At 38.0% G+C, this 23175-nt stretch overlaps 1 protein-coding gene across 1 annotated transcript; it reads left to right on the top strand.

The window, feature by feature from the left end:
* The first annotated feature begins 10177 nt into the window (after nt 1-10177).
* LOC100889672 lies at nt 10178-12625 on the top strand. Its single transcript, XM_003725599.1, has one exon. The coding sequence runs from the start codon at nt 10178-10180 to the stop codon at nt 12623-12625; it is 2448 nt and encodes an 815-aa protein (XP_003725647.1).
* The last annotated feature ends 10550 nt before the right edge of the window (nt 12626-23175 follow it).

Raw genomic sequence — 23175 nt, 5'->3', positions numbered from 1 at the left:
AGGTCTGACAAATAGAGTGATTTGAAGGGGATTTTGCGAATTTTCTACAAAGTGCTAGTCTCATCTCCTCAAGAGTTGGTAAATTGCATACTTTACATGCATTAGAATAGGCAATGTAACTAGGCCCTAAGATAATCGTACATACTCTACGTTTTTTTTTTCTTCAAGATTATTATTTTGTTCTACTGTAAGACTGCTATGAAATGCTGGAGCACAATATTCTAAAATTGGTCGTATATAACCTACGTATACTGTCACTAAATCCCTAAAAGGTAAATTGAATTTCTTAAGTTTCCTCAACATGTACAGTTTTCTATTGCACTTTTTGATTAAATTATTAATATGTAAATTCCATTTTTAAATCAGATTGTATGATTACTCCAAGAATTTTGAGAGTTTGTACATTGCATAGAGTAGAGTCATTAATGGAAAGAACTTCAGGAGGAGCAGGATTTTTCATAAAAGTAACCTGCAGGGTAAAACACTTCAAAGGATTGAGTGACACATTGTTTGATTGAGACCAGTATTGCACAGAGTTAAGTATGGGATGTAATTGTGAAACGTCTGTTTTAGCATTGATTGGGAAATGACAACTCAATCTAAAAGGAAAAATAAAAACAATAAAATCTTTCCCTCCTGCGCTACAAAATGTTTTTAGATCGATACGAAGTAATTATATTAATTAATATTGACATATATTATTGATGTATAATTTGTACTTTATAATTTGGATTATTATTATTGCCAATGCAAGTAAATTCACGATTCATCGTATTATGTCCAAAAATTATATAGATTCACAGGCGATTCAGTAAACCTTAAAATCTTTTGCATCTATATCAAATCTCACACAAGTATACAGTTGTTCTTTATTTGTTTACATACCGCTGAAAAACATATTTCCATACTGTTATAAATCTATCTCAACTCAGTCGAACTGAAAACATAACATGCCCTTCATGAATTTCATCAGTTATCTAGAATTGTTATTCCTTTTCTCTTCTTCGGTTTGTACGTTTCTCTTCTATATCAAGCCCTCAATAATTTATACATATAAGTAAACTTTTTTTAAATTCATATCCTTATCTACAGTATTTGCACTGTTCCCGTTAAAGTACTTGTTAACCGAAATAATATTATCATTAAAGGTAATACAAAGTTTTGGTATGGGGTCATGAATTTGGTTTAAATGAATATATTGGAAGCATATGCGATCCTACAATATTCAGTGATCGTTGTCGCAGTTGAAATCGAGTCTACAGTTATGAAATTGTAAATAATAAACTCTTTATGTTGTATAGCTCCCTCTCAAGGTCAAGATAATAATTAAGCTATGAAACAATGTTTCTTGACTAAAATCGACCGATTTGCTATTCCCGTTTGGAAATTATATATCACAACTACATATTCTGAGAATTTCATGGTCGCAGCTACCATTGTACGGCCGTAGGCGCTATTTGAAAATTATCAAAATTTACCGGGAGCACCGGTAAATTTTTATATTCGATTTCTCTCGAAAACAGAAGTGTTTTAGGGGCTACATTTTCTAGTGCTTATAATACATCCACAGGGGCATCCAAATATATCAAAATTGTAAAGAATCACTATCCACCCAATTTTCGAAATTTCCCAAAACTTTGTATTACCTTTAATGTAAGGACTATTTGTTCAAAATACTAAATGTTATCTTTTGTTTTATTTCTACAAGTGTTTTGCCATTTAACGTTATAATCAACTATCATTTATGTACATTATTCTATAAAATGTATAACTTTATTATTTTTGTTGTTATTTTGTTTTGATTGTTCATATATTTCAGAATTATGTTGCAACACATGATTTCTTTAAGAAATACCATCTTAAATTGAATAGAATTAGATTGAGTGGGATATCAATATATGATACTATGACATTCTTTACAGTATAAGTTTATAGATATGTATCTTCATTTTATTCTAGCTTTCATTCCCAGACTGTCTTCGGAATGAAAACAAAAAATATGGCTTGTAAATACAAATCGAAAAATTCTGCTTTACATTATAGATAATAAGGAGGAGGCTAATAATGAACATATGCCATACGTATACGTATATTTCAATTGTAATGCTTTGTCAAAAAATGAATTGTTTTATATTATTGTTTTATATTTTTGTTTTATATTATTGTTTTATATCGAAATAAAATGTTACTTGTCAAAACAGTAAAGAGTATTTCCACAACGTTGACGAAACAATCCATATTATAAGGAGTAGTTTTGTAGCGATGTGTATTTTGTGCATTTTCATTCTGGTATCTGACTAGTAGTTTTGTAATCATGTGTATTTTGTGCATTTTCATCTTCGTATCCGACTTGTAGTTTTGTAGTCATGTTTGTTGCGTGCATTTTCGTTCTAGTATACGTGTCACATTTACAGAGACAAAATGTCAACCTGGCTTTTCATTTCATCAGCCCAAACAATTACATTAGAAACGTAATTAAAAACACTGTATCATTATTTGTAATTCTTTCTAAATAAATAGAGAGAGAGAGAGAGAGAGAGAGAGATACATACAGAGAGATTAAAGAGAGAGAGAGAGAGAGAGAGAGTGAGAGAGAAAGCAGGTAGAGAGAGGAGGTGGGGAGTGTGGGGATAAAGAGATATACACGAGCGAATGTCTCAAAATATTGTTTATAAGATCATGCATCCTTAAGACATTAAAACGTATCATGAGCATTCAACATCCTCATTTTGACCGGAGAGAGGTAGACGTGTCCTATTATGACCAGGTAATTGCCCGGCACTGAAGCTTCACAATGAGTTGCATCGCTAAAACCATGTTAATTGTTGTGATAATGATGGTGATGGTGATGATAAAGAGGATGATGGGGATGATGGCGAAGATGTTGGTGTATAAACACAATTGTTACATTACATACCATGGTGATGATACATCATCATAGTAGTCACCATTATCTTTATCATTACCTCGATCGTCGTAATATCACAATTCATTTTCAGGAACTTGTTTGTTTTATTTCCAAACATTTACACAATATAATAAATATACCCTCGGACAACTATCCCCTGGAAAACTACTCCCAGGATAGTTGTCCTGGTAGTAGCTGTCCTGGGGGATAGTTGTCGTAGGGGGTAGTTGTCTGGGGGGATTTTTCCGGGGGTAGTTGTCCTAGGGGGTACGAAGTCGTCCTAGAGGGTGGTTGCCCTAGGAGGTAGTTGTTCTAGGGGGTAATTGTGTTAGGGGTAGTTTAATGGGGGTGGTTATCCGGGTAGTAGTAGCTTTCCTGAGGATAGTTGTCGTAGGGGGTAGTTGTCTGGGGGTAGTTGTCCGGAGGTAGTTGTCCTAGGGGGTACGAAGTCGTCCTAGAGGATGGTTGCCCTAGGGAGTAGTTGTTCTAGGGGGTAATTGTCCTAGGGGGTAGTTTATTGGGGATGGTTATCCGGGGGTGGATGTCCAGGGGGTAGGTGTCCTACAGCCGATTTTATTACCTGAAGAAGTGTTACAGTGGCGCACGAAACTTCGTGATCTTTTAGATTCCTTGTTGACCATACATTGCGAGACAATTAAACGAATATCACTAGCGATATTACTTTCGATACTTCATCCGCAATGAGTAACATATTTAGCATTACAGGAAATTGTTGAACAACATGCAAATGGATGGGATTAACATGCATGTTCATGGATTGGGAAATGACTCTCATTCTAAAGGAAATGGTAGGAATATAGTTATTCTCTTTCAGTGGTACACAATAATTTTAGATCGATACGAAGTCTCAATAGGCTCAGCCACTTTAAAACAGTGAGGCGATTTTATGTTAAACTAAGGTTTACATGGACAAAAAATGTACAAAAGTAATGTTTTTTTGCGAATTTTTGGGGTCAATTTTCAAAGTTATCGCAAGATTTCAAGAGGGGTTTTAGAGGGATATTTTCAACCAAACCGCTCAGGTTCAAAGCAGGTTGTATCAATTATGATGTCAGTGATGTGTAAAGGTAATAAGAACATGAATGGTAAAAACCCAAACATTTTGAAGTTGTGTATACGATTTCATGAACCGATCGATACATTGAATTAATCGTATTGATTATCGTAGAATTTTTAATTTCTTTTATTGCGATATGATTGTGAATGCATTAGAATTCATGGCACATTGGTGTATGTGCTAAAAACACAGATTTACAGGCAATTCAGTAAATATATTCCTTATTCTTCATAGTTACCCATTCTAATTATGTTTTCCTTTGTTGTTATTTGATTCGTTTATTTTGTAATTGATTATGTGTAAGTATGTTACTGCCTTAGTTTGCATTAATATTTGTTATGTTTTAATTCAGTTCACACGGACGTTTTGATGAACGTTTAAGGCTGAGAGTTTTCCCGTGTTTAAATAAATAAATGAAATAAAATAAAATGAAATATATAGATATCAACTCGGACCCTCGTGAAAAAATCGTTATGTTATTTGTTTGCAAATAGCTGGCAAGATTCTTTCCAAACATGAATACATCCATCTAAAATCAGTCAAACTGAACAAAATCACATGCCCCTGATGAATCTCTTCGGTTCTCTAGACTTATGAATGTAATAATGTAATGTAACAATGTAAAGCGCATGTAGGATTGTCATCGATGATTATTATGCGCTATATAGATCACAATTATTATTATTATTATTATCATTATTATTATGATGATGATGATGGTGATTCGTTATCTCTTTCTTAGATTTGTACTTTTCTCTACTACATTATTCCCTCAATATGTAATTCGTACCTACCAGTGAACTTGTATTTTGTTTATAATCTTACCAGCATTATTGGCACAGTCCTTGTTAAAATATGTTAGAACCAAAATCATATCATCATTAATGTGAGGACTAATTGCTCGAAGTACTTATTCATTTCTACGTATGCCATTTAACATTCTGTTTTCATGTATGTAAACTATGGAAACGTAATTAAGAATACTTAATCAGTACGCGTCATAATATTTAGGGGTTAGTTAATAAATTGCAGACGAGTCAGTGTTGTGTAGGATAAGAATGTACATTGCTATTCTACGCAAACTGTTTCAAAGTGCTAATGGTAAAGTATTTATCCACATTTTATACATGAAATATTTATTGCAGTTTGAAAAATGTGAATGTCAGCAATGTTAAATGCTTGTAGTTCATAAAATAAGTATGGGCTAAATAATGTGATAGTGCTTTCTTTTGGAAACGATATATTAACATAATTTCCATCTCATTAACTATTGCCCCATACTATGTTACAATACGATATGTATTATAACAATAAAAGAATCGTCAAGCATAAGCATAAATAATGAGTTTTTGGGAAAGATCATATTTTAATTAATATAGAATGCCTATGCCTCTCGAGTCTTACATGCAATGTTATTAATATGACTATTCCGTGTGGGATTCGTATCAATCATTATAACTGGTTTTGCAATTTTGATCGTGTCATCTATAACAAAATATCAAAATGAACTAGATTATATGTTTTGAAATGACTCTTATTTATAGAAAGTTTATGTGAATGAAATACGTTAGTTTCATCTGCGAATAAAACGTAAGTTAGGGGCGGTGATGCATTAACAATATCATTCACAGAAATAAAAGCAGTAAGGGACCCAAGAAAGAGCCTCATGGTAATCTGAACATAACGGTGGAAATATTAGATGTTTGCTTGTAAAAAAAGGTTCGAAATGTAGTATAATGGTACAAAAGCAATATAAAATCTGACAATAAAACATTATATTTCGAAAATTTACCCATACTCCGGAAAACTACCTTGACACTACCGAGCCGAGCCTAGGTTCTGTATCACTCAGGAAGACCTTTTACCATCACAACACACACTCTTTCTTGTAAACAAATATTCTTTTCTCCTCACACAAGACAAGCTTTCCAGACGGAGTCACCAAGCAAGCACTACGATATAAAGACGTGCTTCGGTCGTCGTACCCTACAACCCCTTTCGTCTTGATGATATCCTCCGAAGACATCTGACCAACGGTACATCTACCGCGCTTCTTGCACCAGTTCGTAACAAAGATGGTGTCTGATAGCGGATATAAAGAGAAGTATCCTTCGTCGTACATGTAAGAATTTGTTTCTCCGTTTCTTGCGATGACGGTGACTTCGCAATCACCACTGCGTGCGATGATGCTACCCGAAGACAAATCGTGGATTCTACCTCGGACTTCATTCCCCGTGAACGTCATGGTGTTCTCGATCTCGCCATCAGCAGGGTTGATGACATGGATGTTAGACTGTCCTTACAGCGCTGCAAGGATCTTTCCATCCGAGCCAACCTCGACATACGCGTAATCACAATCAACCTTTCTCGGTATAGGAATGGTTCGAATCTGATTCCATTTGTCGTCGTGTATGGTTACGCAATTGTCCAAAACGTCTCCAGTGCATCCTTTGCAGAACTTACCACACGCGACCCTGTTTCTATCAATGGAGGAACAAGAGACAAAGAATGTACCAGCAGTACCCTCAACGACCCTCGTGGATGTTCCTAGGCTTAGATCGATGACATATAGCCCCATGTCATTTCTGTCGTGGTTTGTAACAGCACTTTGATGAAAGTGAGTCTATCAAGAGTGTTTAGCAAACACGGCCCAGCTGATTGGTAGCCCTTTTCATCGTGTAACGCACCAAGTGATTCTAAAACTTCCCGAGTATTTGTAATCAGATATTTATCATCTTGTTTTAGTTCTTTGATGTTGTCACGTTTTTCACAAACCATCTTACGCTTCATTTCTAAAGTTCGTCTCTAACTTCGTGATCCCCCCCCCCCCCCCCATTGATCCGCATGATCTCCTCAATGATCTCGCTCTTCTGCTGTTTCAAAGGCATCATTACTTTATCACAAAATTGGCAACATAATCTCAACTTTGCCTCCCTCTCCTCATTTATTCGTCGTATTTTTTCATCTGCATCTTCATTAATCATGCGTTCCTTTTCTCGTTTCATATTTATTTCCCTCTCAATTTGATTATCACAAGCATTTTGAACAGCGCTCCGAATTAGAGGTAGACTCGAAACTGCAATTTCTTTGCAGGATTGTAAACGTGCTTGAAGATCGAGTAAATGCTTGATCCCCTCTTCAACCGTCTTCTCTCTCTTTATCTCGTCGATAAGATCATCTATTGTCTCTAGGTTGCATCGCGTATGGTTCTCGGTAACGCACATGTCACAAATAGCGATCACGTGATATTCGCAGTAGAATCTGACTGATTTGGTGCGTTTGTCACATGACCACGATGTGTCTCGCCCTCGGTCTCGCCTTCTCCAGTTCACTCGTTCTCGTTCAAATGGCCCTGAGAAATCGGACGCTATATATCATATCATGCGATCTGTTCAAAGGTTAAAGGATATATCGTTGATTTATTAATTCCATGCTTCGGAAATATATGAATCTAGAACACAAATAGTATACATATAATTCATTGTTGCTAGTATTAGTGAATATGCACTCCACGCAAGTTAAGTCACAATAGGATCATGATCGTGATCCAGTCAAGTGTGACTTAACCAAGTGCATTGCTTATCAGTAATGCACAGGCTTCAAAACATAAATTATTTTGTTCATGAAACGGAAGTAATAAATGCCTCATCTCATGTTCTGACGATCTGAAGTCCCTGTAAAACAATAATCATACCAACTTATAAAGACAGTCCCTGCGCGTGCGTCTTTTTACTCTAATTGCTATTACCGTAAAGTAAGTATAAAATATACCGCGTGTCTACACATTTCGACCGGATTTAGCCGTGAACTCTCGTATTGTAACTGTCGGTACTCCATACTCTATACGCCTGCATATGTAGCGTTCCGTACTCTCATAGCAACTCATTTGAGAAGCACAATTGTACGTCACGATGTAAAACCACGGCAAAGTTAGCCCGTTTTTATCGTAAAGTTAAACTACTTGGTCTGCCCATATTATTTGGTCTGCACAGTGGTAAGCAATTAAACATGTTTTATTTGATTGGATTGTATCAGTGTTTGTGACATAGGTTTCGTCATTTAACTATAAATACCACAGATTATTTGATGATAATGAGAATGTTGCATGCCATTGCCCATGTTATAATATAGCATTATTCGGAACTGTAGAGGGCGAAATACATTCGCACTCACTTTCAATGAATACATAACTTACAAGATAAGATGTTTATATTTAATCTCCAATCTTGTTGCTCAGACAAACGTGTTTAACAATAAGAGCATGAAGTTTAGATACGTTACTTTATATTGCATTATGGTTGGTTATGATACATGTATTTAGTAGTTTATACTTGACAAGAATGCTAGCTCATAATGATAACAAGATATTTGTTTAGTAAGCACTGTGCTTTCTTTAAGATGGGTACCTGCTTGCAATAGTTAATTGCTTGTCATTTATTGTTAAGCGTGCGATGTTATTTCCGCACATTTGCATGGTTTGGGCCAGAATGTTAAGGTCAAGTTAGACACCTAATACCAAAGTTGAAAAGTTAACATGGCATCAATTGATATACTTTTCTTTGGCTTTGTTTTATAGTTCTTACGGCAACAACTTACGGCAACATGTAAAGCGACTTCCAAGTTAATCAGCTAAATCGGCGTCATCTATCAAGTTAACGGCTTATTCGATATTCGAGAGTAAGATTGAGAGGAACGATGACAATAAAGGAAGCATGATTAAAGTGTCCGTATACAAGACATGTGACTGTATTCATTTATGTGGTGTAAACGTGTCAATTCGAGAGGGGCAGGCACAGTAAGAACACTACGCGATGGATATGAAGCGTCATCTTCCATGGAGTCAACCACCGTCTGATTCCAGTCTAAGGAGTTGGCGAACCCTGATGACCGGCACGTCAGAGTCTCCAGGTTACATCGATGAATGGACTGCAACCTACTTTAAGGACAATTAGTCAGCGTTACCCGCTGGACATTAGCCAAGCCAGTCAGGAGCTGTACATTAATAACATTTAATAGAGACGTGACTTTCATGATGCTCCATGATAAACTCTAAACTTTAAGGACAACTAGTCAGCGTTACCCGCTGGATATTAGCCAACCCAGTCAGGAGATGTACATTAATAACATTTAATAGAGACGTGACTTTCATGATGCTCCATGATAAACTTTGATGCTAATGCTTACATTCTGAAGAGTTTATTTGCAACACCCATTTGGTAAGATAATGCAGAAAGACAATAAGTAAAGAGTGCATGCGAAGAGCTTGTTTGAAAGGATATTCTAGAATAATTGCCATCCTGGTTGCACCTGATTAATTCCATCGAACTTGTTTTGTAGAGGCAGCATTTGGTATTTCTTTGAAATGCATTAGTATTGTTGTTCAGCTGCTATAATTTGAATGGTTTGATTGACATGTTACTACCATTCGATAATAAAAGGATTTCAGTTTAAATTTATTGAGATTGCAATCTCGATAAGAGGGAAGCCTTTGCATATTAAGATAAAGGTGTTAAATTTGTGTACGTTGAGGTAAAACATTTTGTTTGATTATATAACTACATTTGATAACATTTAGCTATTTTGACTGATTGTGACAGTCCATTTGAATACGCGTAAGTAGGATATTAGTATGTTGAGCTGCTTCAGTAAATAATTGTATGTTAATATACAGTAAAGCAGCTGTGAGATATTAATTCTCGTTATTAATTTGTAAGTCTTTTTCAAAACACATTTGGAGTAAGCAAAGTTTGTTCCATTAAGTTCATTGATGATTATGATTATTCTGCTGTAACTGTCACACTAAGGCAGAAGTAGATTATTGATTTGCAAAGCTTAGTGATCTTGGGTCCACGTATATTGTAACGCTCTACTTGGAGGACCTATTATAGCTTTGACTTATACAGTCCTCTGATTCTGCTGAGTGTGAGGGCAGGATTCGTTCTTTCGATAAGATGGAGAATCAAGCGGAGGAGACCCATGTTAGAAAGTCGTCTAGAGAAAGACAGCCAACTGAAAAAATGGCAGCCCTTCAAGTTGGAGAAGAGATTAAGACAGAGAGAACATTCTTCAAAAAGTATGGTGCTTTAAAGACTGTTGTAAAGGAGGCAAGGTTAGCCATTAAAACAGAAAAGGAATAAGCTGCAATAAAGAAACACCTTGAAGCACTTAAAGATGGAGAAAAGGACTTGGTCATGATCTTTGAAGAGCTGAGGAGATATAAAGCTCCCATAAGAGAGATGAGGGAGCGAATGGACCGAGCTAGCGCTATGGTAAGGGATGGGATTAATGCCCTGGAAGAAGTGTTGGGGTCTCTTGGGAGCCCCTTTGACCCTACTGACCGCAATCAAATTGCCAGGGAACTTTTGAAACAGGATTATGCTCAGACAGTCTACAGTTCAATTCTAAGCAAAATAGATCCCGAAGAAGGACCTAGCCAACAGAACGAAGTCACATCTCCCTCTGTCCACAAAGATCACGATGTACTTCCTCCAGCGTTCAATGATCATGTTGCGTCTCATCCAGCGTTCAATGATCATGTGTCTCCTCCACCGTCCGTTGATCAAGTTATACTGCCTGTTGCTAGGGATCATGTATTTCAAGTACACATGCAAGAATTTGCCCAAGTGATGGCGAACAATATGCTTCGCAATCGGCTACCAGTCCCTGTGCCATGTACATTCAGTGGGAACCCTCTGGAATTTGTTGAGTTTGAACGGAGTTTTAGGACCTTAATTGGAGAGCGAATTCCACCCGCTGAAAAGTTGTACCATCTCAAGCAGTACGTCACTGGTCCTGCAAAGGATGCCATAGCTGAATTCTTTTATGGAGAGACCGAGGCTGCTTACGAAGGTGCATGGAAAACCCTGAAAGAACGATACGGACATCCATTCAGGGTTCAACAGGCGTTCAGGGACAAACTGAGCAACTGGCCGAAAGTCAGCCCTAAAGACGCTCCAGCCCTGCAGAAATTCACCGATTACCTGGGGAGTTGTCGCGATGCAAAGCCATACGTTGAAGGACTGCAGGTCCTTGATGACTGTCCGGAAAATCAAAAATTGCTAAACAAGTTACCTGAATGGCTTGTCTTGCGATGGAACCGTGTGGTGACTGACTCCCTTGAAAAATGCAAAAGATATCCAAGTTTCACAGAGTTTGTAACATTTGTGTCCAAGGAAGCGCGTATTGCGAATAACCCTGTTTCCTCATTGATCGCATTAAGAGGCCAAGAAGTGTCTTCTAAAGGAGAGTCAAGGATCAACGAGAGAAGAGAAGTTGCAAGTACCAAGGTCTCTGCCTTCAGAACCGAGGGCTACGAAAGGGACGATAGAAGAGCATCTGCAGGGATGAAGGATGCAAAACTAGGTGATGAAGCTTCTGCATCAAATCAATCGAGGGAAAAGGAGCAAAATAACAAGTGGACCCCAAAGCCCTGTAGCTTGTGCGCAGACATGAGTCACCGGTTAGAAAAATGCCCTCAGTTCAGGGCCAAGACGTTAGAAGAACGCAAGGAGTTCATTCAAGAATCTCGCCTTTGCTTCGGATGCTTGCGGAAGGGCCATTTTTCGAAGGATTGCACAAGGAGACACAAATGTGATACCTGTAGTAAACGCCATCCGACCCTCCTTCATGAGTATCGCTCTGACAAAGTTGATGAAGGAACACACACCGAAGGATCCAGTCAAGACATGGTTACATCTAACAAGGTACACACTGGCAATCAGGCCAGTACTTCGATGATCGTACCCGTGTGGGTGTTTTCTGCGCAAGCACCCTCCACAGAGATATTGACTTACGCTCTCCTCGATACGCACAGTGATACCTCATTCATACTCGAAGATGTGGCACGAGCCTTGAGTGTAAGCAGCCAACCAGTTTGTCTTAAACTTTCCACCATGACTTCTTCATCCACAATCGATTCTGATGCAATATCTGGTCTGTCTGTTAGAGGTATGACGCTTCCCACTAAGCTTAAGATAGAGAAGTGTTACACCCGAGACTTCATTCCAGCTGACCGGACACACATTCCAACAAGAAAGACTGCTGAAGGGTGGACTCACCTACAATATGTAGCACCGGAGATACCCGCACTCCAAGGATGTGAGGTCGGAATGCTGATTGGGTACAATTGCTCAAGAGCATTGGTACCTAGGCAAGTTCTCACAGGTACGGATACAGAGCCATATGCTGTCCGGACTGACTTGGGCTGGTCTATCGTGGGTTCCTCAGCATCCAAAACTGTCGGAGACTGGACAAGCCAGTGTCATAGGGTTACCACGAGAGAGATGCAAATGCCCCTTCCCTTCAAGAACCAGCATGAACTGCCCAACAACAGACGGCTTGCATCGATTCGGTTTCAGCATCTCAAGGGAAAGATGGAAACAGACGATCAATACAAGGATCATTATCTGGCATTCATGACAGATATAGTCAATGGTGGCTATGCAGAACGAGCTGAGAATAAAGCACCTCTAGGACCCACTAACTACATTCCTCATCATGGAATATACCATTCAAAGAAGAATGAGCTCAGGATAGTGTTTGATTGTTCTGCCAAGTTTGCTGAAAGGGCCAGCTCTGACCAACAACTTGACTGGGGTCCTGTGCAGATTCAGGAAGCACAAAGTAGCTGTGCTCTGTGAGAAAATGTTCTTCCCGTTCAGAGTCTTATGGTGGGAGGACAACGACATCATAAAGAATGCCTTTGTGGCCTTTACATTAGTAGTTTGTCTTTAATTGATGTTTATTATCGTTGTTAACGATCCATAAGACATTCCATGATGTGTAAAAAAAATCTTGTTGCTCAGACAAACGTGTTTAATAATAAGAGCTTGAAGTTTATGTGTAAAGATATCATTTTATTTGTCAGAACCATATGTAAGTGGAGTACCTATTTTGAAATTACAGATATGTTTATGTTGTTGAAGTAATTTGGTGGGAGTGTAACTGTCGGTTCTCCATACTCTATACGCCTGCATATGTAGCGTTCCATACTCTCATAGCAACCCATTTGAGAAGCACAATTGTACGTCACGATGTAAAACCACGGCAAAGTTAGCCCGTTTTTATCGTAAAGTTAAACTACTTGGTCTGCCCATATTATTTGGTCTGCACAGTGGTAAGCAATTAAACATGTGTTATTTGATTGGATTGTAGTATCAGTGTTTGTGACATAGGTTTCGTCATTTAACTATAAATACCACAGATTATTTGATGATAATGAGAATGTTGCATGCCATTGCCCATGTTATAATATAGCATTATTCGGAACTGTAGAGGGCGAAATACATTCGCACTCACTTTCAATGAATACATAACTCACAAGATAAGATGTTTATATTTAATCTCCAATCTTGTTGCTCAGACAAACGTGTTTAATAATAAGAGCATGAAGTTTAGGTACGTTACTTTATATTGCATTATGGTTGGTTATGATACATGTATTTAGTAGTTTATACTTGACAAGAATGCTAGCTCATAATGATAACAAGATATTTGTTTAGTAAGCACTGTGCTTTCTATAAGATGGGTACCTGCTTGCAATAGTTAATTGCTTGTCATTTATTATTAAGCGTGCGATGTTATTTCCGCACATTTGCATGGTTTGGGCCAGAATACCAAAGTTGAAAGGTTAACATGGCATCAATTGATATACTTTTCTTTGGCTTTGTTTTATAGTTCTTAAGGCAACAACTTACGGCAACATGTAAAGCGACTTCCAAGTTAATCAGCTAAATCGGCGTCATCTATCAAGTTAACGGCTTATTCGATATTCGAGAGTAAGATCGTAAGCCTGTAAACTTTCTTCAAGGGACGATGACAATAAAGGAAGCATGATTAAAGTGCCCGTATACAAGACCTGTATTCATTTATGTGGTGTAAACGTGTCAATTCGAGAGGGGCAGGCACACGTATTAGGAGGTCAGCGTTTTTGTAATGTACATCGCACCTTTACTTATAATTTTCAGGAACACGAGGAAGGTAAGGCAATCACTTTCACTCCAGTAAAAGAGTCCAGTAGCAAATTAAACATATATATATTTTAATCTGTTATACAATATTCCCTTCTTATCTTTAGTGTGGATACGGTTTTATGAATTGAGTCTACAATGAAAAAGTCTGGATACATAATGTGAGAGAACATAGAAAGAGGGAGAGGAAGAGAGAGACGGAAGAGCAAACAGTGACATTATATACCCTAACATTTCGTTTGCATTTAAATGCTGTATATGAAGATGATGGTGAGCAAAATAAATTGAGAGACCTTCGGCTTACGTGAATTCATGTCCACGTGATCATGAGGGGGTTTAACATGTAGGTTAAAACATTAGGTTAACACAATCATGCCAAACCATTGAACGGAACTATATTTCCGTTGAGTGATTCATGCGTTTCCTGCAAAAATTGGAAATATCCGATCGATATTTCGCAATACGCACTGCACCTCCTTTTAAATTGCGTACACGCAAACTGTAAACTGCTATACTACATCGTTTTCCTCTATGGTAGAGAAGTCCTCATCGTTACGGGATAATACAGCAAATTATTCGTAAGTAATATTTTGTGTAATATAATAATAAATACTTCAAATCATCTTAGCATAACATTTGAGGCATAGAACGTTCGGTAGGTAATGTTTGTCTTCTCTGTTGGTTGCATTTCAAAGAAGACACTAATGGGTTTGATAAGGAGCGTTACATCACGAATTTCATGATCAACGTGTATAAGACATGACTTTATTCGCCTGACTCAGTATGAATATATCAGTCATAACGTTCTTACAATTAATAGGAATAGAAGACAAAAAAATGAAGAAAAGAATAGATAAAATGCTTCATATTCTATCTAAGATTCGGTATCTGCTTTCCTTTTATTTTTCCTTACCCATTCGTTTATGTCTGTGTCACTCTTTCTTTCCTGATCCGCTTCTCTATCGTGTCTTCGCTTAACCAATACTGTACTGGGCTATTATGAGTACCTCGTGATTGGGGGGGGGGGGCGGGGGAGGGGGGGCATCTCAGCCCCCCCCCCCCCTCCCCCTATGATCTCGGCCGTCGAAGGTCCGAAAAACACGAAAATGTGCATGTTTGTAGATATTTACGTAAGGAACAAGATGGTATTAGTTTGTTCCTTATATCCACATTTTTGTCGTTATAGCCTAATTAATTATGCAAAATGCTAATGTTATGCATTTTACAGAAAACTCTACATATTTGTCTGTAGACTTCTGAAGAATGTTGAAAATGTATTGAATAAATGTTTCCTTCATCTCAAATTCATGAGGTTACATTATTTATATGTTATTGAAAATGCATAGGTTAATTTGCAATTTTGCATAAATTATGAATACGCATTTATGAATATCAATTATGGAAATATAAAGGGAACTAGAATCCTTACAAAAAAATTCTGACTCCACTTTTTGAATGTTAATTGAAACTCATTGTTCATATGAAACTTCTTTTCTAACACAAAATAGTTATTTTGATGTAATTAATGATAATTTATGAAAATTTGATGCGATTTTCAAATATTTATTTTCCTTTGTATTTTATTGATTTTCATTTCTTATATCTATTGTTTTATTTCTAAAGTATTCTTTTGTTCTGGAATACATCAAGTTACTTTGAGAAACATATACAAGCAATATGTTATTAATTCATATCTCCCAAATACATCTAAACCTGTATTCACATTTCTGCTTGTACATGAATATACAATTATAGCATATTTTTGATGACATGCACATACTAATTGTTATGTAACACCTCATAGGTATATCCGATTTCGACGAAAATGGTATCAAAATGTGCGGAAGACTTGAGGTAAAAAAAGTCATGAAACGACGCAATTTTTGAAAATGTCGAGCGGGGCTCCCAGCCCCCCCCCCCCCCCCCCTCAGTACAGTAAGGGTTAATCTCTAATTTCAATTTTTTTTTTTTTTTTTTTTTTTTAACTATGTAGGTTAATTGCTGCCATTTGCTCCTTATCATGGCGTCCAAGTTCCCGGCAGGGAGAGATGAAAAGGTCAAGCTACGCCCTAGAAAAGGTCATGACATGACATGGTCGTGTGACAAACATGGGGAGCCAATCAAATTTTACTGTAAAGAACCCAAAATCCCCGTTTGTCATCCATGCGCTACAAAAGATCATAAGCCATGTGAGCTAGACGACATCGAGGATGTCATCTTGGAGAGGAGGAGGAAACTGGATGACAGACAGCAAGAGATAGAGGAAATGAAGAAACAATTGAAAGCGCTTGATTCTAAACTAGAGTCCAATGAAACCTCTGCAAGTAACCATTTTCAATCAGTCAACGATGAAATTAAGGTGGCATTCGAAGACAAATTGCAGATTGTGAAAAACAAAGAGAAACGATCGATTCGTTCGATCGACGAGAAGGCGGATAAAGAAATCAAAATAATTAACGAAAAGAGGGAAAGACGAATCAAATCATGTCACGAAGAAGCAGAACAACAACAACTAACCATCAAAGAAAGCCAATCGAAATTAGAATCAGAGACAAAGGCAATCAGCGAGGTGGTTGCTAAAAAGATAAAAGATCTCACAAGTAAGAATCAGCATGCAATCACCATTATGGATAATGTTGACGCCAAAATCAAAAGAATCAAACAAGATGACAAAACATTAGTGAATGAAGCTCCTCAGGTACTTGCATCACTTGATGGCAATTTAAGTTTGATTGTTCATCAAGATGTTAGCGACTGTCTTGCCCGAATACTGCGGGGGGTTCAGAAAGTAGAGTTTGTCGAGGGTGAGGTAGGTGGGGAACAATACGGAAGAATCAATGGCTATATCGGTAAATGGGAGCTTGTCAAGTCAATCCAAGTTCATCCGATTGTTGATTTACCTGAGGTGTGTGGTTTGATCAGTGATGATGAGATATGTGTGTGGGACCAGGGAGGTTTTTTATCTAACATACCCTGGTGGGACTTAGATAATAATGCCACGTATGTTACAAATATCAGCACTGAACAGACAAAGAAAGTCATTGAAGGAGGAAGTAACGTGTATATTACATCATGCGCGTCCATAGACAACAACGTAATAGTATGCGGTAAGGGGAGACGAGACTACACAGGTGACAGCTTGGATGGATGCATCACTCTCTATGACAGACAATGGGAGGTGATTAGAGACATCAGCATACCGAGGAATAACTCTAATCGAGTGTACGTTGATGTTGACAGGGATGGGATGATCCTCGCTGCTCAGAACAATCAGTCTAATATCTACGTCATCAACCCTGCTGATGGTAAGATAGTCAACACTATTACGATGCAGGGCAAGGTGGTGATGGGTATGATACAAGCATTGTCATCAGGTGATATCACTATGCCGACAGTCACGCGTAGTGAATTCACTATCATATCACGATCTGGTGAAGCGAAAGTTGTCTTAAACTCTGATGACTGGTTCCTTCCACGGTGTCACGTTGACAAACTGACAGACACACTCTACATCACATACGTGGATAGAAAGCATAGTACCTTCGCAGTTGATCAGGTGTCATGTGATGGCATCATCCAGGCAAGGAGGATCGTGGAACGCGAGGAAGCAAAACGGAACCTCAACCTTTACACCAACCAAATCCTCGTAACTCCTTCTGGTAACCTTGTAACTTGTGACACTTTTGATATTTGTGTTTCCAAGAAGATATTTATTTTATGAGTCATCTGAAGTAATAGATGTAATTACTCATACTGCAGGATCAATTAGCCTAAACGGAATATATGATTATTCGATTGTTCATTAAACTTAATCGAAGTTAAACCATTTGTATTTTTAACTAAGGAATACATTTTTTTTTACATATGAAAACAAATTTGTTTATGTTGTTTCGAAATCTTGGTGACTTTTAAGAAGTTGTTTACACCATACCCGTAATCAAATTAATGTTTAAATTTCAAACCGTACATGATAATTTTATTTCTTAATATATTAATTGAAATTGGAATCACAGTAATTTATGAACGGGGTAGGTACATTATGTTTGAAGTAAGCCGGGTAAACGTTATCTTATGTTTGTGGATAATCTTTATTTACGATTAATCTTGATTTAATAAATTCTTCTTCTTTTTACTCCAATGTGGACCAATATGCCATGTATAGAATTAAAAAAAATGATTAAGAAATGAATACTCGTTCTAACAGAGAAAGACAAAAATACATTTATCGCTTGTCGTTGGTGCACAATATATTTAGATCGATATGAAGTCTCAATAGGCTTAGCTACTTTCAAACAGTGAGGGAATGTCATATTAACAAATAAAAAATACACTTGACATCAGATGCTGCTTATAAGTATCGGCTAGCATGGTGATAAGAAATGGGTCGCTATAAGATTTGGTGAATTTCATCCATGTAATTAGAGACATCAACATATACCGAGGAATACACGGTGTTCACAGATATTTTAAAAAAGGATTTTGAAGGGGCATATTTTGCTGAAAATCGTTACAGGTTCAAAACGGTTTTAACAATACACTGCCCCCGTGAAAGTGTATTTTAACGGAATCGTCCTATCAATAATGTGAGGACTATTTGTTTGTTTTTTAAAAGTTCTTTATTTCTTCGTTTGGTATGCCATTTAACGTTAACCCTAAAAAGGCCGGGCTATTTGAGGTCTTAGTATGGCCGGGGGGGGGCAGTATGGCCCCCCCCCCCCTAAGATCTCGGCCGCGAAGCGGCCGATCGCCGCGAAAATTTGCACGCATGTCAAGTGAAGTGTATAGAATAATATGATAATTTCAATTTTTTTTTAAATTTTACTCATTTGCATATTTATGGTAATTTATGCAAATAAAGTCATAAAAATCACATTTTTACCCATAAATCATATATTATTCATATTTAAGCATTCTTTTCACTACATATATCCATTAGACCATTCTGAATAATAACACAACAACAAAAATGGGAAGAGCCAGCTTATTCCTTATGTTATCCCTTGTTTTGATAATTTGTTATGTATTTCATTATTTTTTAACTTATGTATTTCATTGTTTTTGTTGTTTTATTTCATTTCTTACTACAATTCAACTATTGTGACTCCTAAAACAACCACCTAAACTTAAACAAGACCCAATAACCCATGTTTGATCTGTTTTTTAATAGGAAAAATGACTTTTCCATATGTTTTGTACACAAATCACGAAAATGAGCGATTTTCGGGCTGACATGCAAAGACAAAAGGTCACGTGACCTTGTAACCGTAGGTCCGATTTTCAAAAAAAATATTTTAATAGTTGCGCAAGACTCGAAAGAAAAAAGTCAGCGAGCGGGGGGGCGCCATCCATTTGCGTTCCCGAGCAATCAGAAAAATCGTGGAGGGGGGGGCCATAATGCCCCCCCGGCCTTTTAGGATTAAAGGTAAAGACCAGTTGTGGTCTTGCGATTGCTTATTGTTAGAGGAAAGGTTGTGAAATCGATCAGAAAATATATATTTATATATGTGTTGTCTCTAAAGGGAATTTAAGAGGAAAACCAAATATTGTGGAAAAGAAATAATTTGCTATTTGCGATTTTTCTTTTTTGAATGTGAAAATATAATCTTGTTCATGTGAATATTTTTCATCTGTAAATGAGTAACTTTAGTTGTAACCTTGTATGTAAATGTAAAAGTTCATTTGCAAATTTATTTAGACCTATGTGAATATTATTTTATTAGTTTGTATACAATGTTATAAATTTTGTACAAATTTCTTTATGAGAGAAATGAATAAAAACCTATGAAAAAAAAAATCTAGCATATAGGTACTATTAGTGTCTACTGCAAGGTTCTGGAATCATCAAAATGATAAGAAATTTGGCCCAGTCTTGGTAAAGTTACAAGCACTGTGCACAGAAAGATGTATATTGGACTACGCGAGTAACGCGACACAAGCGCGATATCTACTCGGTCCGGATAGATATAATGTTTTACCAAATATATAAGTTAGTAGGCGGTTTCTCGGCAAAATTGTATCATCACGTATTAGTCAAAACCTATTCTTTTACATGATTGGTAATAAGCGCTTTCGTTTCATTTTTTGAGAGGGGGCTTTAGTTCAATTATATTTAGCTATGTACATAATTATTTTCAATGCATACATTTTATAATTATGTTGCTTGGTATTTTTTTATGATTGTCAATTACGCACGATCCAACATTACATGTACAATTATATTTTGTAGGATGTAAATCTGTTACATTATTTACAAAGCCTGTAAGTAGAATGTAAAACAAAGAAACATCGGGCTTGTAGATACAGTTTGCGAACTTTGCTAAACATTTTAGCTGACAAAGAGGAAAGTGGTTATAGAAATAGGCTTTTAAGAATATTCCAATATAACGCTTTGTCATTTAAAGCAACTGTTTCATCTTATTCAAATATATTTTCATTTAGTCCCAAATATCACCTATCAAAAGTGCAACGAGTAGTTCCTAAGCGTTGATGAAACACTCCTTACTAAAGGCCCGGCACACAAAGGGGACGCACGGGGGACGCACGGCCAGCGCATCGGAAATTCGCAATTTTGGCCAGTGCTTTGTCGTTCGCTAGGTGTGCGTCATCATTCGTTACTCGTTCGTCGAGCGCGCTGGACCAACGCTGGACCAACGCTATGCATTCGTCGTCATTCCCTGTGTGCTCAAAAGTGTGCGCGGAGCTCGACGCATGAATGTACAATCCAAAAGGACGCCAGACATGCCCGGAGCGCGCTAGACCAACGCCAGACATAGGCGGAGCACGGGCCCTGTATACGCGCAGCGCGCTAGCAACACGCTATGCATTCGGTGTCAGCTCGCTAGCTTCTCCCAAATCCTGACAAAAGTCGTGCTCATGACTTTGTCCGATTTCCAATGCGCCGGTCGTGCGTCCCCTATGTGTGACCAGGCCATAAAAGCCCGGTCATACATAGGGGATGCATGGGGGACGCACGGCCAGCGCATTGGAAATTTGCAATTTGGGCCAGTGCGTTGTCGTTCGCTAGATGTGCGTCATCATTCGTTACTCGTTCGTCCAGCGCGCTGGACCAGCGCTATGCATTCGTTGTCATTCGCTGTGTGCGCCGGGATTTTTGAGCATACTAAAATGTGTGCGCGGAGCTCGACGCATGAATGTACACGCCAAAAGGACGCCAGAAATGCGCGGAGCGCGCTAGACCAACACCAGACATACGCGGAGCACACGCTTTGCATTCGGTTTCAGCTCGTTAGCTTCCTCAAAATCCTGACAAAAGTCGGGCTCACGACTTTTTCAGACTTGTCAATGCGCCGGCCATGCGTCGTCTATGTGTGCCACACCGGGCCATAATGTAAGTCATGTTTATTTTCTTCATTTTCATTCTGGTGTCTATTATTATTGTAATACCAGTGATCTTTGCAAGGAAAAACATTTCTATCTGTGTTTTTTATTTCATCCGCCCAATTAATTAAAACAGATATTTAATAAAGAATACCTAATCAATGTGTGTAATTCTTTAAGTGTTACGTTTATCTTGAACATTCAATGTAAGCTTTGTTTGATTCTATGAGAATTCATTTTCTTTGTTTACCAGAACTCATGCAAGTTCATCTTTAAGCATGTTTTACCCCCTACTCTTGTTATGTAATGCCTTCGGCATGTCAGCAAACCCCCCCCCCCCCCCCACTCAATGTTATTTAGGGTACGCATATGCTCGTTCCCTCTTTTTGAAAGCACCCCCTATCTGAGGACTGCCAATATTTCCAAACCCCCCTTTCGCGGGCATTTCGCGGGCTTTTCCGGCCTTGGAGACCCCCCCCCCCCCTAAATCAGGAAAAATGCTCAATGTACCCCCCTAAATTCGGAATAATTTCTCAGGAGTCCAAAGAGATGAGAGAGAAAAGAAAAAACACCCCCTTTTTAAAGAAATCTCCGGGTGAAAAGTCAAATACACCCTTTTTTTTACAATTATCGGGCCGGACTTTGTCGCACGAAAAGTACCCCTTTACCGGACATTTTGGCAACACGCATGCGGTCATTTCGACCTCTGAGTGGGGGGGGGGGGGGCGGGCAGCAAACTCCTTTGATAGTAACAACACATCTTTCTTAAATGCTGAATACGAAATTGTCTTTATTGCAATCGATCTATACAAGAAAGACAGCATAAAAGGACGAACTGAGGTAAGAACACAGTGCATAGGAAAAGGTCCCGAAAATGGGATTCCCCCTTTCGACCCATGCAACCATGATGTAATCTTCCAAAAATTATCGCCAAGAGATGACGCTGTTCTATGTTGCCGAATAGATGGATGGGTTTACCAATGTATCCGTAGTTACAGTGAGTTGGAGATGGCGCGCTTCACGCTCGAACGGTCGGGCAAAGTAGCTCACTTGCAGACGATCTCCCAATGCTTGTTACGTAATCGCAGGGCTTCGTTTCGGTTTAATTGTAAATTGATAACAACTTTATCCGCCCTTCAAATAGGCAAATATGGGATCTGATATAAGCCCCTTTACCACATAACAGTGGTTATATTTTACTTCTCGACCGTACACAAGTCAAGTACATTCTTACACACCCCTACTCATACCCTATGCAGAGTGGATGGTACATAGGATAAACGACACTTACCCGACATGACCGGGGGAGTCAGAGCTCAGAAGGTACTTACCAAAGGGCAAAGCACCCGTTGTTTCGTTTATGATTTTTTTTTTGTACTCGTTTTTACAGTAAAATTTGGTAACCATTTAAAGGCAGTGTAGTAGCCATTATCAGAATGCCCATATAACGAGTACGTAATGTGATTACCAGCTAGAAATTGGACTAAGACGGAGTCTTGCGATTACGTTTCAAGCATTGGGAGATCGTCTGCTACTTTGCTAGAGAGTGAAGTGCGCCATCTGCAACTATGTATACATTAGTAATCCATTTTGTTTTAGGTAGTAATAAAGACTATAATAATTTGCTTTATAATGCTGTCAAGCACTATTATTGAACCTAATCTTATCGAGATGTTTACAAATAAAAATAATCAGAGTAGATCGGCTTGGTAGGCGATGATACACTGCACGACGGTCCACCAATGAACCCCTTCACAGTTTCTTATTTGACACCTATCGAGAATGTTGTGAGAGCGCGATGTTTTATACGATTTTTTTGGTAAAAGTCCATGTGCTAACACACGGTTAGGCTGCTGGACTCTGACGATAGGAGGCGTTGTCAA

The sequence above is a fragment of the Strongylocentrotus purpuratus genome, unplaced genomic scaffold (genome assembly GCF_000002235.5).
Source record: "Strongylocentrotus purpuratus isolate Spur 01 unplaced genomic scaffold, Spur_5.0 spur5_contig_865, whole genome shotgun sequence".
In the NCBI taxonomy this organism is placed as follows: Eukaryota; Metazoa; Echinodermata; class Echinoidea; order Camarodonta; family Strongylocentrotidae; genus Strongylocentrotus; species Strongylocentrotus purpuratus.
This window is presented reverse-complemented; position numbering and strand designations above follow the sequence as displayed.